The following is an 18,861-nucleotide window of genomic DNA, read 5'->3' as shown; positions in this document are numbered from 1 at the left end:
CAGACATGAGCCACCATGCCCAGTCTGTTTTGAGTTTTTTTGAGGTCAGTAAAACAAACTATTGTACAAACACAAAACAATTTAACAATCTATTATTCCTTTCCACATTCCTTCAGTCACTTTTTTTTTTTTTTGAGACAGAGTCTCGCTCTGTTGCCCAGGCTGGAGTGCAGTATCCTGGTCATAGTTCATTACAGCCTGGAACTCCTTGGCTGAAGTGAGCCTCCTGCCTCAGCCTCCGGAGTAGCTGGGCTTGCAGTCATGCCCCACCACACCAGGCTAAGGCCTTGAGTGATTAAAAAAAAAATCTTTTCCTGTGTAGGCACGATCGCAATATGGATGAACCACAGCCTTTGTTCTCGTCTGCACAAGGCTTCTTCCCCGTCTTTGTTTCTCTAGAGCTTTGCACGTGGTAGGTGCTCAGCATTTGTTGACTGGATCAAGTAGGGCGAGGGAGCGCGGCCCGTTCCGGTTTGAAACTGTTCAGGACGCCGAATTAGTGTTTGGCAGCGCCTGATTCTTCAATCCCAGCCCCTCCGGCCCGACCCGCCCCCCGGGACCAAAACACGAGGAGGCGGGCGCGGGCGCGCGGAGCATGCCGGGCGCCCCCAGGTGGGCAGGTGCCTGGGCGGGGCGCGCAGCCGTTGGCGCCCGGGCGGCTGCCTAGCACCCGGAAGAGCCGTCAACTTAGCGAGCGCAACAGGCTGCGGCAGAGGGGCTGGCGCTGGTGGGGACTGGGCCGCAATGGACAAGCTGAAGAAGGTGCTGAGCGGGCAGGACACGGAGGACCGGAGCGGCCTGTCCGAGGTGAGTGAGCCCGGGGCCCTCGGTCCCCTCTCGCCGCGCTCCCGTCCTACGTCCCCTGCCCAGGCCTGGGAAGCCTGCGGGGACTCCCTGGAGTTTCTGGACGGTAGCTCTGCCCCTTCTCCTCCTCTTCTTCTGCAGGGCTCCGCTAAGAGGCCTGGCGCTACACGGGGCAGTGGCCGCGGCGTCCTTTTCTGCCCCGCGCCCCTTCAGCCCATCCTCCCTGACAAGGGGGCGGCGCAGGAGGAAATCCGCGGGCTGAGCTGCGAGTGGGAGGGCGGGCGACTGGGCTGTCGGCCCCGGCCCCACCGGCCGGGGAATGCGCTTTAGGGCCATGTAGGGCTGGGGGCCCCGAGGTCCTGGCGGAAGGAGCCCTTGCCGGGTGGGTCGGGGCGCTAGACCCGGACTGGGGTGTTGGGGTGGCGGTCCCTACCTCGCGACGGGGCTGGTGGCCGCGCCTCGAGCTCTGCCTTGGTTTTCTGTCCAGTTTAGGTTGTAGGGTGTGACACTCCCACCCGCCCCTGTACACGTTGCCTTGTGATTGGGGGTGAGAAACTGCCCCCATCCCATGAGGGCAGGGACCACATCTTGTGTCTCTGTCCACACTGCCCACACCTAGACTCTAGACACCCAGTGCCTCAGGAGACTGCCTGCGTGTTGGCTTGTTTTATTAGAAAAGCTTTTTTTTTTTTTTTTTTTTTTTTTTTCCTGAGACAGAGTCTCACTCTGACGCCCAGGCTGGAGTGCAGTGGTGCGATCTTGGCTCACTGCAGCCTCCGCCTCCTGGGTTCAAGCGATTCTCCCACGTCAGCCTCCCAAGTAGCTGGGATTACAGACACCCGCCACCAAACCCGGCTAATTTTTGTGTTTTTACTAGAGACGGGGTTTCACCATCTTGGCCAGGTTGGTCTCGAACTCCTGACCTCAAGTGATCCGCCCACCTCTGCCTCCCAAAGTGCTGGGATTACATGCATGAGCCACCGCGCCCGGCCTATTAGAAAAGTTTTGATCGTGCTGAAACCTGGCCACTAATGTCCTATGTTGTTGAACCACACAGAATGCTGCATTTCTATTTGGGGTGCTTTTAGCTTTTGTTTTCCTTTTTGGATGACAGAATAACGTTTCTCTTCACTTTTTGGTGTATTCTTTAGACTCCGTTCCCCATCTGTGAAATGAGGATGTTAAGATGATATGGCCAACTGGAAACTAATCAGTGTTTCTTCTGGTTTCTCGGCAAGTTCTTCTTCTTTCTCAGCAAGCTGCTTTCACCCACGTTTGTGGTTGCTGATTTTATTCGGTTTTGTTTTGTGTGATACTGGGACTTACACTTTCTGCATGACATCTCAGAATGTAAAACTTGCTCTCTGAATCTTCACCTTGAGGGAGTAATTCTATGGGATCGAATGTTGGAGTCACTGAAGTTTAACTTTTTGATATTTCAAAACAAGTTGGTGGGTTCTTTTTAATTTGTTGCCTTTAATAATTGGTCAAGGCTCAGGAGTAATTTCACGGGTTCTTTTTTCTTGATTTCTAGCCTCTATTATGAATCTCAAGTGGAACCTCAGACCGGGCCTAAGAAAGGTCTGACTCGTAGGTAGCTGACCCTCGTTATTTAAAGCTTTATTTCCATAGACTGTCAACAAGCCTTTATGAACAGTTGGTGCTTAAGAGGCAGACACTTTCTCTCCCTGCAGACTCTCGGGGGGTGGAGTGTTGACAGTGGGATGATGCAGATATTACTGTCTCAAAAATCATTACGAAGCAGTGGGCTGACCCTCAACAGTGGACGACTAGTAAAGTTTGCAAACATAAATGTTGAGCTTGTTTTTAACCTAAAATGGTGAACGTCTGTGTTGGATACTGTGAGAAGGGCCTTAATGTGTTATGCTGAGGCATCTGTTGGATCTAATTTAAAAAGAATAGGTGCTTCGTTCTTGTTTTAAAATACTTTGGTCAGTTGGTCAGTTTCCTCTTTCTGAGTGAGATTTCTGTTTATAACATCATTGTATGGCACTTCCAGAGTCTTGAATTCCTGGGAAATGTTTTGTTGCCGACTAACTTCATCTTCCAGGCTGTTTCAGCTTAGTGTTTACGATTAGGTCAGAGCCTCCTTTAAAATATTGGTACTGATTTGATTGTCTCATATTTTTCATGGTTTGGGGGCTGGTAGAACTGGAGGATTCTGTGGGGAAATTGCTATTTTGTGTGGTAAGTTGAATTAGGCACTCTTAAAATCTCTTTAAGAGGTCACTAGAAGAGAGTGCTTTTTAAAACCTTTATTCCTTTAATGCAAACCATAAAGGTGTGACTAGTTCTATTTCTCCTACCTCTCCTAGGTAGTTATAAAATTTGCATGGCAGTATCTAATAATAGCCTCACGATTAATTTTGTGATTGGTACCTCATCTTCATAAATACACCTTAAGTCTTTAGTTTCAATGGACTTCTTTCTGAAAGTATAGGTTTTATGTTTTTTATAAAGGATTCTGGGGACAAAAAAGGTATGAATAGTATCTGATTTTAAAGTGTGGAAATGAAGCAGTATTCCTTTCTCACCTTCTTCTGGTTACCGATCCTGTTTTTCTGAACAATTCTTAGTATTCTTCTTGGCAAGAGCCCCTCTTCTCTCCACATCACAGAGTGAAAGGGACCTTTGTGAATAACTGCCAGTTAGACTGCCTGTGAGCGCATTGCCTACAAATTCCATCCAGGTACCATTTTAGCTACTCTAATTTCCAAAAACAATATGCTAGCACAGCTTCCAGCAGTCATGAATTTACAGACATTTTTATGAGTTTGTTTTCATAATTTGGCAAAAAGAAGTGTTTTGCTTTCACTGAGTCCAGTTAGAAGAAGTGGAACAACAGCTTCCTCCTTCCCTGACCAAGTGTGCATGTAAAAGAACTTGCAATCACATGTGATGGAAAAATACAGTGGTGAAATATGCCCCCCACCCCTTCTATTTTGGCAGACAGAGTAACATTTGGATGGATTCAGCTTGAGAGACTTGGATATGGAGTGTCACTTTCCATTCTGAAGGTAGAAACCAGAAACACATTCTTGGCTGAACTGCTTCCTATTGTGGTTATTTTGATTTGTATGAGGGCTGGAATCTCACTTTTTTTTTTTTTTTTTTTTTTTTTTTGAGACGGAGTCTCGCGCTGTCGCCCAGGCTGGAGTGCAATGGCGCGATCTCGGCTCACTGCGAGCTCTGCCTCCCAGGTTCAGGCCATTCTCTGGAATCTCACTGTTCTGTTGAGGTTATTTAGCAATCTAGATGTCAAAGCCAATTCAAATTTAATTCTTAACCTTATGGCTTATCCTCTTCAAATAGAAAGGTTGGATCTTTTAAAATTATCCCTGTTGATGCCATGTAGTGCTCAGAGAACCATCCAGTCCAATCTTACTACCACTTTTCTTCCTACAGACAAGCCAGGCCAATCCCACTACCACTCTTCTTCCTACAGACAAGCCAGGCCAATCCCACTACCACTCTTCTTCCTACAGACAAGCCAGGCCAATCCCACTACCACTCTTCTTCCTACAGACAAGCCAGGCCAGTCCTACTACCATGCTTCTTCCTATGAACAAGCCAGGCCAATCCCACTACCACTCTTCTTCCTACAGACAAGCCAGGCCAATCCCACTACCGCTCTTCTTCCTACAGACAAGCCAGGCCAATCCTACCGCTCTTCTTCCTACAGACAAGCCAGGCCAGTCCTACTACCGCTCTTTTCTTCCCACCTGCATCTAGTTCCTTTCTCGCCTTGGCAAGGTAAGTTCTTTGGTTCTTGCATGAGTAGGAAGAGTGGTAGCTTCTCATTTTATTCTGTCCTTGGTGAGAGCTTAAATGCTTTAGTCAGAAGTAGCCTCACTAGATTGTCTGGGGCCTTGTAAAGGCTGCTACCAGAGAATCATCACATGGCTCATTTTGGAGCCCAAGGGGGTTTGGGAAAGCAGACTCCTCCAGGAGAGGTTTATCTCAGCGTAAAACCAGGTGGCTCATCTGTCAGGTCTTAACACTGGGCCCCTGCTGTCTGTTATCATCCGTAATTTGTGCCTTCTGTGCAGGGTCATGAGCCCAGTTCCAATATATATGAATGTATAACCTGACCTAAATACCTTTCTCCTGAGTGGAGAGTAAGGTAGTCTTTGGCAATACATGCCACACCTGAGGGGAGCCTCTCATCCTTCTGTTCAAGCTTCTGGTTTGACGGGAACTCTGGAGACAGGGTTGAAAACAGATCCCTGAGCTGGGGGTAGTCAAGGGTGAGGGAGTTGCCAGTCCAATGACTCTTGACTTTCTGCCACTACCTACCTTCTTCCATCAGCTGGGTGGAAATATGGTAGGAAACTTTGACCACATTGCTAGATGGAGACTATGCTGGCCATACAAGGTGAGCCCTGTGTGAATATACATGGCCTAGCTGCCCTGTGTGGTGTTGGTCTCTCACTGGCAGCTGTCTTTGTCCAGCTTGGAACAACTGTTCCCACTTGCATCAGGTGGACAGACTAGCAGGGTCACCAGTGCAGAGACTTTGTTGTCATTTTTTTCCGAGACAGAGTTACACTCTTGTTGCCCAGGCTGGAGTACAATGTATGATCTTGGCTCACTGCAACCTCCACCTCCCAAGTTCAAGCAATTCTCCTGCCTCAGCCTCCCAAGTAGCAGGGATTACAGGCATGCACCACCACACCTGGCTAATTTTTTGTATTTTTAGTAGAGACAAGGTTTCACCATGTTGGTCAGGCTGATCTCGAACTCCTGACCTCAGGTGACGCACGGACCTCAGCCTCCCAAAGTGCTAGGATTACAGGTGTGAGCCACTGTGCCTGGCTGTTGTCATTTTTGACATGGGAAAAGAACCACTGGGAGCTACTCACAGGCTCTCCTGTTTCAGTAGTGTTTTTGGAACTCCTGGCTTCTCCTGAACTTTGCTCCAGGGAGGGATTAATCATGATGGCAAAGAATCAGCATGAGCAGGACAGTAATTAATTAACCAGGATCTGTCTCACACTTGGATGAGTTGGCTGATGCCAGCATCCTGTAAGTACAGCATCTGAACCAAGAGTGAATAATGTGGGTGAGAGTTGATGTAGGAGAGGATGACCCGTGGAGCAGCTGCTTGAGTGCCGTCCCCTCATCTTTTCCTTATTTCCTGGGACCCTGCCTGGTGGAGGATCCCAGGTGGACTTGTGAGTCCCTGGTGGACTCATGCCTTTCCAGGTGTGGTCCTCATCCTGCCTGGGTTGTAGGAAGGCTCTGGGCTACTCTAGAATTGGCTGTCTTGCCTTCCTGTTCCTGAAATGGGTTGTGCTTGAGGCAAGGAGTTCTACCTCTGAAGATGTTCAGCTGGAGGCACAGCTGTCAGCTGCTAGAGAGGAGATTCATGTCTGCATAATAACGTTACAGCTCTGATAAAGTCTGGATTCGATGACTTACATTGCCTGAGTGTGTAGGATTCTGTGCTCCTTGCCTTCCCTAATACAACTTAACACATTCTAGATTTAATTATGTGCTTGCTTTGTTTTTAGTAAATGTGTGTGTATATGTATTTTTTTTTTTTCAATTTTAGGTTGTTGAGGCATCTTCGTTAAGCTGGGGTACCAGGATAAAAGGCTTCATTGCGTGTTTTGCTATAGGAATTCTCTGCTCACTGCTGGTAAGATTTCCCTCCCTCCTCTGTCTTTTCCTCCTACCTGTCTTTGCTATATATTCCCCCTTTTGTCCACCTCCTTTCCCCTTTTGCCCTTCACTAAAATGCATGGATGAGAGGAGGGGGGAATAAGGGAAGTGGGGAGGGAAACGGACTCCTCAGGGCTTCCTCTGGGAGCTCTGCTTGTGTGGCCGGGTGGGAGGGGTTGCTCATGTGCAAACACTGTGCTTTAAATTCCAGGGTACTGTTCTGCTGTGGGTGCCCAGGAAGGGACTACACCTCTTCGCAGTGTTTTATACCTTTGGTAATATCGCATCAATTGGGAGGTAACTGTTTTTTAAAAATCCAATCTTTGCCAGTCATTAGATGGGAAAATGGATGTTGGTTGCCCTTGAGGGAGGTGAAAGAGGAGGCTCCAGTAGTTGTAAGGGATTTGGAGAGAAATAGTTAGAATATCTCACATTCATATCTTATTATTCGAAAATATTTTATATCTGAGTTTGAAACACCTGGGAGAAAGCAGCAAATGTATTGCCATTGTGATTTTACATGTACAGAAACTGCAACACAAAGCAGTTCAGTGATTTCTCCAGGGTTTACAACCCAGTCCTCCTGCTTGCTATATTCTTACTGCTGTCAGAGATTGAGTTGATGGTTTTCAAAGGGCTCATCACTCCAGTGGCCATAAGGGAAACTGGTTTTTATTTAGTGTCAGACCTTCCCAGACCTGAGTAGCAGCTCATGTGGGCAGGGCATCTGAGCCCTTCCTGGAGGTGGGCAGCCCATTCTGCATGTTGTGGATGCACACACTTTCCAGGTCAAGCTCATTCACACTGATGCTTCAATCACACTGGTGCCAACAACTCCACCCTCTCCAACTGGGAGCACTGGCCTGGCCTCTACCTGAATGACCTGCAGGAACCTGAACTCAGTCATCTTTTTTCCCCCTTTTCCCTTCCCTTGTGTCTCTGTAAATGGCTTCAGAGTCCTGGGGGTCCAAGTCTCCCCTCCATGATTCCTCACCAGGGCTTGATGTAACCCTGTCTTACTGGCTCCTTCCTCTTTGTCCCTATGGCTGTTTGTACTTCACTGATTGACTTGCATGCTCAATGGGTAAGCATTGATCACACTCTGTGCTGGGCTCAGAGGATACAAAGACAAGTCCAGTTTGGTCCCTGCCAGGCAGACAGACATATAACTCATGATATAACAAGATATGGAAAGCGATTCTCAAGGAGGGGCAGCCGACACGACCTGAGTCAGGGAGGGCTTCCTAGAGAAGGTGATATCTGAGCTGGTCTTAGCTTTGGCCTGTTATCACCCTTACCTGAGCAAGATGCATCTGCTTGGTCTGTCTCCATTGCCCCTCTCCAGGCCATTTTCCACTGAGCTGTAGAGCCATTCATTTATAGCCCTGCTTAGCCCCCTCAAGTGGCTCCCTGTTTTGTCTGTACAAATGAAGTCCAAATTCCTCAGCACGCATACAGTCAAGGCTCTTTGAGATCTGGCTTCACCGTTGTCCCATTCCCTATCCAGTGTGCCTCCCAGCCAGGCTGAACTTCTTGCATTTCCCAAAATGCCGTTGTGCCCTTGTTAGGTTGTTTTCTCTGCCTGGAATGCTGCCCTATCTGTACCTCCCCTGGTTTGGTAGATACTTGCTCATTTGTTAAGACCTGGCTCCAAAGCCACCTCTTCTATGAAGCTTTTCCTGATTACCTCCTCCTCTCCAGAATTGATGACCTCTTCCTTTGGACTCTCAGTATCCCATCTGTATTTATGTGCCAGTGCAGGTGGCATTTTATTACACTGACTTGTTAGATCTGTAAGGCACTTGATAAGGGCTGCACGTGTATCTTGTCCCCAGTTGTACCCAAACTTAGCTCTGTGTCTGGCTGGAAATGGGGGATGTTAATTAAATGATTGATTGCATGATTCTGGTCACCTGTGTAAAGCTTAATTTATTAGTGCTTATGACAGTAAAATGCTGACCCTTAGAGACGTCTCTTGTTGCCCCTAAAGCTTTCTCCAATACTAACTTTGGGTGGGAGGTTGTTTTGGGCAGACAGTGTAAGTTACATTGTATAGTCTAGACTGAGCATAAATATATGGGTGTGTTGCTTCGTCCAGAAGAGCTCTTTAGCAAATCCCTGTGGGCTGGATTCTTCATAGCACCGTGTAGGGAAATAATAAAGGGAGCAAATTGTTATTTTCAGGGTATTTGGGAGTTTGTGTCTTTGCCTGTAGCCTGTTAAGGTTTTGTGTATATGCTATGTTTAATTTTTAGGACCAGCCTTGACTGTTGCTTCTTATTCGGTGTAGGTTAAAGAAGTGTTCTCTTAGTTGGGACACTTGAGAGTGAAGCCTTGCAACTTAATGGCACTTCAAAGAGTGGAAGACTTATTGGCTGGGTGTGGTGGCTCATGCCAAGTTGATGTGTTAGACATGACAGTCTGCTTCATTTGTGATTACTCTTGCTAGCCATGTCTCAAGTTCATTCATACAGAAAGCATGCTGGGGGCCAGGCGCGGTGGCTCACGCCTTTAATCCCAGCACTTTGGGAGGCCGAGGTGGGCGGATCACGAGGTCAAGAGATCGAGACCATCCTGGCCAACATGGTGAAACTCTGTCTCTACTAACAATACAAAAATTAGCTGGGTGTGGTGGCGTGTGCCTGTAGTCCCAGCTACTCGGGAGGCTGAGGCAGGAGAATCACCTGAACCCAGGAGGTGGAGGTTGCAATGAGCCGAGATCGCATCACTGCACTCCAGCCTGGCGACAGAGCGAGACTCCATCTCAGAAAAAAAAAAAAAAACAAAAAAAACCCAAGCATGCTGGGGATGTCTTTTTAGAGCTTTGGAATCCAATAGCTATAGAGTCAAATGGTAGCCGTGTGATTTTCTTGTCTCTAAAATAAGTGTAATACATAACTCACAAAGTTGTTGAGGAGAAGAAATGAGGTAATATATGTAATATCTGGCATTTAGCAAACATTCAACAAATAACCCATCATGATATCATCATCATTAGAATTATTCCCTGAAGATTATGAAAGAAAATGAAATGCTCTACTTTCTAACATAAGCTACCTAAGCCTGTAAGGTATGGTCTTTCTTTAAATTTCCTGAGCCTTGTTTGTTTCCATGAGTAGGTATTGTCAGGGAGGCAAGGTGGCACCTCAAGGAGAAGGCTTATCTAACCTAGTGGTATGATATGATTCTACAGTCACACCCACATGCATTTACAGCCTGGGTCTATCATTCCCTAGTTGGGTGGCCTTGGATAAAGTAACTCTGGGCTTTGGTGTGGTAATTGTTTCTACTTTATAGGTTGGTTGTTGATGGATTAAATGAGAATACTGCACAAAAGGCCCTTCAGCACAGTGTCTTCCACAGAATAAGAGCTTTTCAAATGTTAGCTACTATTGCCAAAGGAAATCTTGGGGAGGCGACTCAGTGTGCCTAGTGCAGTTCTGTTCTGAACGGCTTGTGTGTGTGTGTTTGCCTTTCAGTACCATCTTCCTCATGGGACCAGTGAAACAGCTGAAGCGAATGTTTGAGCCTACTCGTTTGATTGCAACTATCATGGTGCTGGTAAGGTCTGCTTTTTAGCTGGACTTCTCAAATGGGAGTGTTTATTTCTATCGTATAAGTTTTTTTCTTTTTAAACCTAAGGACCTCTTCTCTTTTTCCATTCAGCTTGACTTATTACCTTATTCCTATAACCATGTGGCAGAAGGGAACACTCTGTGTAATATTACGATCCCCTCCTCCCCTACTTTGTGTTTCAGTGGGTGTCAAGGTGCTACCAGTTCTGAAAAGCACCTCTAGAGGGCATTGCTTGTCAGATTAGCCAGAGTGGTGTGGTGGTAGTAAGGGAGCTCAGACACCTTCCTGGTGACTGTTGAAGCCACACACAGGCAGGGCTTAGAGGGAATAACTCCGAAACACAGGACTCATTCTCTAGGGTGGGTGTCCTGTCTTATAGAATGGCCTCTTTATTCCTCATTATCTTACTTGGGGACTTACTACTGTTTTTCATCAGTCTCCCCGAAGTCGGAGTAGCCTCCTTATGGCCTGTCATCCTTGTACCCTGCTCTGACAACATTGTCTTCAGCTTTGTTATATCTTCCTGTCCCATTGACCCTAAATGCCTCTCATTTCTGGCCTATTTTCTTCCCTGTGGTTATCAAAATCATTCCAGACCTACATTCTCTGGACTTTTATAACTATTGTAACACTTGGAACTTGAAGAACATACTTTTATTTTTAGTTTCATTTATATAATCTCATTTATTCAAATAGGTGAGTTCTCAAAAGCTGTGACCACATTTACTATTTATTTTGTGTCCTTTTAGAGTATTGGGCATAGTGCTGGACACAGAGAATGTTTAGGACATATTTGAGTAGTTACTGTTATAGAAGGATGGTGAGGAAAGGCATGGCTGACTGCTGTAGCACCAGTTGTCCTTGGCCAGCCTCAGATGCCCACGGCCTGGACAAGTCTCCTGCAGAAAGAGCTTTCTAAGAATGGCCTTAGGGAAAGTGTTAGGTAATAGGTACACAAGTAACTGGCATGCTGACTGTGAGATTGATATCTCATGTTAACCTCTGTCTTCACATGTGCTTTCTGCTGCAGAGACTAGCATTTGGTAGGAGTTAAAATAGAAAGATTTGTGTTAAGCTTACTTTAGTGCATTTGAATGAAAAGATGGATGGACGGATGAATGGGTGGGCCTGAAATATGATTTGTTTGGTTCTGGGAAAACTTGAAAGTAAAAGCACATCTTATCTATGTGAATCTTTATTGGCTAGTTTGATTTCATGGAGATTTTTAACTATTCTGCCAAATATGGGTGCTCAGGTGGGTTAACTGCTTTGAGATGAAGGATGCATAAGTATTGTGCATTTGTGAAGAATAACAAGTTTTGAGTTTTTTTTTTTTTTCCTGCCATGTTATTGTCATTAATTAATGTTTCCTTTTTCCCTTTAGTTGTGTTTTGCACTTACCCTGTGTTCTGCCTTTTGGGTAAATGTATATTTTAATTTTTCTTAACCATTTTGGCTTTTGCCCCTTGTCTCACACTCTCCTATAACCATATTATTATTTTTCCAGTGGCATAACAAGGGACTTGCACTTATCTTCTGCATTTTGCAGTCTTTGGCATTGACGTGGTAAGTAACCTTTTGAACAATCCCCTCCCACATAGCCCACTGACTAATGTAGCCGAAGGAGATAAAACTCACATATTGTGGGTGGGAGAATTAAGAAAACACAGAAGCTGTTTAATTTAAGGATTCTCAATGATGAAAGTGAAGTCAGGCTCCAGAGCAAATACCCATCAACCCAGCCCACTGCAAATAGATGGCATTAGTGGTCTTGAGTGGTCACAGGAGGCTCCTTGTTTGCCTGCTGTGGTATTTTTGCTGAACTAATGGTTGATTTTTGAGATGTTACAAATATTATTAAGCCACTCATGTCCGGTAAGTGCAAGGACAATAGAAGTATTATAAAGGATGTTAAAAAGGCTTGTGAGTCCAATAGAGGTTACCAAAAAAGGAAAGTGGTAAGAAAAATAATGAGTGTTACATTTGTGATAGAACGAATCATTTAACAGAAGGACAAAGAGTGAATTGTCAGCAGGAGATGAGGAACAGTCACTGACGAAATGGAAAAACGTGTGTCTGTGGGCTGTAGGATCAGTGTTATGTGCTTAGAGGCTTGTTGGCTTTTGGTAATTCAGCTGAAGAGTAGGAAATTGTAACTCCAGAGCCAAGCATAGTAAAAGGGCCGCTGGAGACATTTTGTGAAACCATGAATGGGGCTGTAGGTTCATGGTCCTTTCAAGCCTATACGACCTCAGAGTGAGAGGGGTGGTGGCACAGGTGGAATCTGTAGGTTCCAAGACATTTCTGTAGTTCTTTCAAGGTTTATCAAGGGATGGTATCTGCCACAACAGTTTCAGTAGAGATGTGACTCACCTATTTTTGAAAAAAATGTTTGCTACAATGCAAAGAAAAGAGGATTGTGGGCATTTTAAAGTTCCCAAGAATTGGTTAACTCCTATTTGGTAGAAATGAATCTTGAGACTGTAAGCTTAACTCCCATCCCTCCCTTTAGCAATTTTGGACTTTTGAATAAATATAGTTTCAAATTGCCTTTTGGAATTTACTGTGTTGACAAAGTAATTGAGCTTCTGTACATGGTAAGTATAAGATATGGAGAAGGATGGTGGTGTTTGTGTGTGTGTGTGTTTTTTTTTTTTTTTAAATGACATGCACATTCGAGTGGTAGACTGTTTATATTTTGATTTTTCTTCTAGGGCAGAAATTGGTACCTATATACACACACCTTGCTTTGCTTATAGACTGATTTTGAATCCAGTTTCAGAGGTTCAGCTGAATGGTGATATTCCCTTCAACACTGACATGTTCCGACTGTGTTTGCTTTTCTAAGGGCTGACTAACTTACAGCCTGCCTGACACACAGTGCCTGGTTCTTCAGCATTATGGAGCCTCTTCCTTGTATATGGTTCCTTTCTAAGCGATAGGGCTGAGCTAACTGGAATTTACCAAGATACCTTTGGACGTACTACATTTTCATTCATAGAGTAGTTGGTAGCATTTTTTTCTTCTCTTTTTTATTCTCTTTTCTCTTCTTTTAAAATTAATAGGAGCAGAGCAGAAAATTTATCCCAATTGGGTAGAAGTTAAATTCTGTTTAGAATTTATAAAATGTTGGGAGTTCAACTGTGCCAGGTATGGGTGGCTCACACTGTAATGCCAAGACTTTGGGAGGCTGAGGTGGGAGGATTGCTTGAAGCCAGGAGTTTGAGACTAGCCTGGACAGCGTAGCAAGACCTGGTCTCTGCAAAAAAAAAAAAAAAAAATTAAAAAATTAGCCGGGCATGGTGGCACATACTTGTAGTCCCAGCAATTCTGGAGGCTGAGGCAGGGGGATTGCTTGAGCCTCCTAGGCTTGAGCCTAGGAATTCAAGGCTGCAGTGAGCTATGATTGAGCCACTATATTCCAGCAGCCTAGGTGACAGGGCACCAACCTGTCTCAAAAAAAAAAAAAAGGGGGGGGGACGGGGGTGGGGGGCGGTTCAACTATTCTGGGTTTTATTTGATATTTTTTCAGAGTAGAGTTTCTGTGCCATCTGGGTATCTGAAATCTGACTGTTTAAGGCGATTGCTGCTAGCTCAAGGTTATAGCAGTACTGCAGTGAGGCTGAGGTCATAGGGTTTATCTCCACATGAACCTTTTGCCCTTCTTCTGTGGCTGCCTATCTGTACATGGCCATAGTGTGTGTGTTTGGGTACACATGCATGCACATGCATGGGCCTTTGTGTGCACATGCTCATCCCCCAGGCTGAGGATGGGAGAGGATCTGGATAAATCACTGCAGGTATTCTTACAGCTCAGAAGCCCATTCCGCTGGATAATCTTCTACTCCCTTCATCTCATTTGACCCTTTGTTTTGTTTTTCATTATAGGTATAGCCTTTCCTTCATACCATTTGCAAGGTAAGACTGTATTTGGAAATAACGATTTCTGTCATTCATTTTAATTTAGAGTCTGCTTTCAGAGAGTATATCCTATTTTATTTATCTTTACTGAAGTCTTTTGAGCCAAGTAGACAAATACTATACATCTCATTTATAGATACGTAAGTTAAAGGTCACCCCACCACCCACTCTAATTATACAACTAATAATGGATATTTACCCAGGTACAGCAATTTCCAATGCTGTGAACATTCTACTCTTATATATGGTGCATATATGCACTTTATTACTCTTTTAACCCGTAGCTTTGAGTAGGGTTTTCTTTTTTTTTATAAAGGTGAATGTCATTTCATATCACTGAGTAAGATATGGAGGGATCTCAATTCATGCTTCTTGCAGTATCCCACTGCTGGGAAGGTTTCACAAGAGTTTGTAAAAGGAGAGTAAGCAGTACCAGGGCTTCCTAATTAGCAGTGTGACCTTGAGCAGCTCTCTTGACCCCTCTGGCCTTAAAGCACTGATAAGTAGACTGAGTTGGTCTAGATCATCTCCAGAGGCCTCTTTTAGCTCTGAAATTCTAATACTCCATACCTCTTTAAGCACTTTCAGTGATGGACCTCTCAAAATTAGCCGCATGATCTTTGCCTCTGACTTTGTTCTAATGCAACTATTTAACTTCTGTTCTTTTTTTTTTTTTTTTTATCATTACCTGCTAATTAAAAACAAGCTTTTTTAAAAAAATGTACTGGGCCAGGCACAGTGGCTCACGCCTGTAATCCTAGCACTTTGGGAGGCCGAGGTGGGCAGATCACGCTGTCAGGAGATCGAGACCATCCTGGCTAACACAGTGAAACCCCGTCTCTACTGAAAATACAAAAAATTAGCTGGGCGTGGTGGCGGGCGCCTGTAGTCACAGCTACTCGGGAGGCTGAGGCAGGAGAATGGCATGAACCCGGGAGGCTGAGGCAGGAGAATGGCATGAACCCAGGAGGCAGAGCTTGCAGTGAGCCAAGATCACGCCACTGCACTCCAGCCTGGGCGACAGGGCGAGACTCTGTCGCAAAAAAAAAAAAATAAAAAAAAAGTACTGAGGAAATGAAAAATTATGCATGACTTGGGAAGGAGGAAGAGCAGTCTTATGTCTTAACAAATTCCAAGACTGTTGCTAACAGTGATTTGAAAGTATTGAGGAGTGATTGATTGGATGCGAAGTTAAGCCTTTCAATTGAAAGGCAGCTGAGTGGCTTTGTTGATAGATTCTAGGAGGGTAACAGTTATGAAATACTCCATGCAAACCTGGCTGGTTTTGTGGCCTGGTGGCTTGTCTGAGAAGAATGTGGGCAGGGATGTCCTGGGAAGCTAGATTTTTATGTGAAGTAAGCCAGAGTTCATCATAACTGAGCATCCAATGAGATATTGATTAACCTGCCAACATATGAATATTTCTTGGTCCCTGAACCAGCTACATAATTCTCAGGGCCCAGTGCAAAATAAAAATGTGAGCTTCTTGTTCAAAAATCATAGGCCGGGCACAGTGGCTCAGCCTGTAATCCCAGCACTTTGGGAGGCCGAAGTGGGTGGATCACGAGGTCGGGAGTTCGAGACTAGCTTGACCAATGTGGTGAAATCCTGACTCTACTAAAAATACCAAAATTAACCGAGTGTGGTGGCATGCACCTGTAATCCCAGCTACTCAGGAGGCTGAGGCAGTAGAATCGCTTGAACCTGGGCGGCGGAGGTTGCAGTGAGCCGAGATTGTGCCATTGCCCTCCAGCCTGGGCAACAGAGGGAGACTCTGTCTCAAAAAAAAAAAAAAAGATTAAGAATTTCAAGATGGCAACATCAAATCAAGGCATTAAACTCAATGTGGACCCTTCTAACTGTGGGGCCAATGCAGTTGCACAGGTCTCATTCGTGAAACTTGCTTGGAGTCATTAGTCAGAGCTTCAGGCTTGATCTGGATTGGCATGTATAAAATTTATGTACAAGTGATTGATAGAATGATGGAATTTTATTTGAGATGGTGAGTTTCATGTGCTGAGGAGATGAATTACTCCTCTAGTAGGGAGGGAATCACAGAGCTAGATCCCACCCTTCTTTTTTTTTTTTTTTTTTTTTTTTTTTTTTTTTTTTTTTTTTGAGATGGAGTCTCACTCTATGGCCCAGGCTGGAGTGCAGTGGCCTGATCTCAGCTCACCTCAATCTCCAACCTCCTGGCTTCAAGCTATTCTCCTGCCTCAGCCTCCATGTACACACCACCACGCCAGGCTCATTTTTTGTATTTTTAGTAGAGATGGGGTTTCACCATGTTGGCCAGGCTGGTCTCGAACTCCTGACCTCAAGTGATTGGCCCGCCTCGGCCTCCCAAAGTGCTGGGTTTACAGGTCCGAACCACCATGCCTGGCCCCACCCTTCTATTTGTAAGTTCCCCTAGAATAGCTTTTCCCACGGTGTTCCACATAAATAGTGTTTCTGTGGAAGAAAAGAGTTCTATGATAAAGTAAGTTTGAGAAACAGGTTAAGCAAAATTAGGTAGGTTCCTCTTTGCCTGGCTTGCTAGATCCTTCCATATGCTATGTGTATTGTGAGCTGCCATGAGGGGGACTTATGTGGCCATAAAACCCTTCTTGTGCAGAGACTCTTCTGAGACTGCAGTGCAGAGTGTATCTCAAGAAATGCTGCCCTGGAATCATCTTGATATTAAAATGTAGTGCCTACTCATGGAAATGCATCCATTCACCTCTCTCTCCCTTATGTGACTCCCAGTGTCCTTAATGCAGCACAGTTGAGAACGTGGAACAGAGCTGGGGTATGAGAAGCCTAGTGCCACATTGCACAGTGTGGTGTGGTGGTGGAAATGGAGGTGCTTGCTTGGGTAGAATAGTAATTTCTTGAAGACCAACTCTTTCTTGCACCCTCTACACTGAATTCCAAGCAGTAAATACCTGTGATAAGGCTAATATAGCATATTAATAAGTGCTCAGGAGCCATAGTGAGCTCCCTTCTGCTGCCTGCTTAGAATGAAGAAAGGTCCCAGTTAATATTTGACTTAATGCTGTCAGTGCATTCTGTGATTTTGGCCGATATTAAAGTGCAGCAGTCCTGACTGATTTCTTAGTTTCTGACAGTCTATATTATCTTTTTCTCTGATTATGATGGCTATTCCCATAATCAGACTGTAGGGTAAGTGGGGACATCCCCTCTTACAGATGAGGAATTTGAAACTCAAACAGGACAAGGAACTTTCCCAGGATAGTACTACTAATAAATGTTGAAGCTGCAGTTTGATGCTGTGTAGGTCTGATTTTTCAGTCTAGGTGCCTTCTACTCTGCAGCTTCCACTCTGGGTGCCCTCTAAAGGAGTGCCTTTGGGGTGATGACGTTCCACTCATCTTTGTGTCTTTTCTTTCCTAGGGATGCTGTGAAGAAGTGTTTTGCCGTGTGTCTTGCATAATTCATGGCCAGTTTTGTGAAGCTTTGGAAGGCACTATGGACAGAAGCTGGTGGACAGTTTTGTAACTATCTTCGAAACCTCTGTCTTACAGACATGTGCCTTTTATCTTGCAGCAATGTGTTGCTTGTGATTTGAACATTTGAGGGTTACTTTTGGAAGCAACAATACATTCTTGAACCTGAATGTCAGTAGCACGGGATGAGAAGTGGGTTCTGTATCTTGTGGAGTGGAATCTTCCTCGTGTACCTGTTTCCTCTCTGGATGTTGTCCCACTGAATTCCCATGAATACAAACCTATTCAGCAGCAGCAGATAAGCCTTGGGTGCAAGTGATTCCCTAGTGGCAAAAGGCAGCCCCATAAGAGATCACAGGGGAGCAACAGTAAGGGACAGAGTTTTGGGGTCCACTTGTCCCTCAGCATGGAAACCATCACCACCATCCTGCATAGAGTGAGTCTGCTTCTACTCTGGCATCTGAGAATAAGTGACTCTGCTTTAGACAAGGCCCTGGAGAGCCTGGCCATGGAGTGAGGTAGAAAAGAAGCACTTTTTGGTGGTATATGCTGTTTCTGAATTTGAATCTAAGCATTCTTGGTGTTCTGATTCTATGCCTGACTGTGGAATGTATTTTCTGACATTAGGTGCAGACTCTTTTTCTCTTGGGTTTTATTTCCCATCCCTCCTTCCCTCTCCCTACATATCTTTCTTTATGATCTCCTGGCACTAGATGGAGAAAGAACAGAGCAGCAGCAGAAAACACTGCTATTTTTTTTTTGGACAAGAGCCCATAGGAGTTGAAAAATCCTGCTGCTCTCAGCTATATTTTTTTCTTCATTATTTATAAATGTTTGCTTTTAAGCTGATTTTATTTTCCGTTCTCCCTTGGAGTTGGGCCAGGGGAGAGTGGGTGGGAAGACAGATCCCTGCTGTGAGGCCAGCAGGAAGTAGGCATGCCTGCCCAGTGACCTTTAAATAGTCCCAGTGTTTGCACTCAGCCTGTGCTGGGGACACTGGGGATAAACTGCAGGTGGTCTCATATCAGCCTGATGCCTAACCTACAAAGTGCTTTTGTGTCCATGATCTTACCTGGTTCTTATGGAGAGCATTGTGAGGAAGCAGGGATTGTTATACCACCGTGCAGTCAAGGGAATCAAGGCCCACACTGGTTTTTGGATCCACCCAAAGCCACAGCTTCAGCCTGCTTCATGACCCAGAGTTTCCCGGCCTGTTTCTGGTTGTGCCTCCTGTAACTGCCTGTGACTGTTTCCCCCGTTTTCATCAGCCAAGCCATCTCTTACCTGGCCCTCCCTGCCCATCTCTTTTGGAAGCTTCTTCCTGGATTTGCAGGATGTTCAATGTCCCTTGTATTCCCTTTCAGCTCCTCCTTGTTGTCTGACTATGATTAGTGCCCTGTCTTGTCAGCCAGCGTTCCTGGCCCTCCAG

At 45.2% G+C, this 18,861-nt stretch overlaps 1 protein-coding gene across 1 annotated transcript; it reads left to right on the top strand.

The window, feature by feature from the left end:
- Positions 1-636: 636 nt before the first annotated feature.
- On the top strand, positions 637-18,064 carry SFT2D2 (SFT2 domain containing 2). Its single transcript, XM_003258830.4, has 8 exons — positions 637-807; positions 6,380-6,466; positions 6,701-6,786; positions 9,969-10,050; positions 11,450-11,485; positions 11,573-11,631; positions 13,954-13,983; positions 17,380-18,064. Exons 1-8 carry the CDS (start codon positions 745-747, stop codon positions 17,417-17,419), a joined length of 483 nt encoding a protein of 160 aa, XP_003258878.2. The 5' UTR covers positions 637-744; the 3' UTR covers positions 17,420-18,064.
- The last annotated feature ends 797 nt before the right edge of the window (positions 18,065-18,861 follow it).

The sequence above is a fragment of the Nomascus leucogenys genome, chromosome 12 (assembly GCF_006542625.1).
Source record: "Nomascus leucogenys isolate Asia chromosome 12, Asia_NLE_v1, whole genome shotgun sequence".
NCBI lineage: Eukaryota > Metazoa > Chordata > Mammalia > Primates > Hylobatidae > Nomascus > Nomascus leucogenys.
This window is presented reverse-complemented; position numbering and strand designations above follow the sequence as displayed.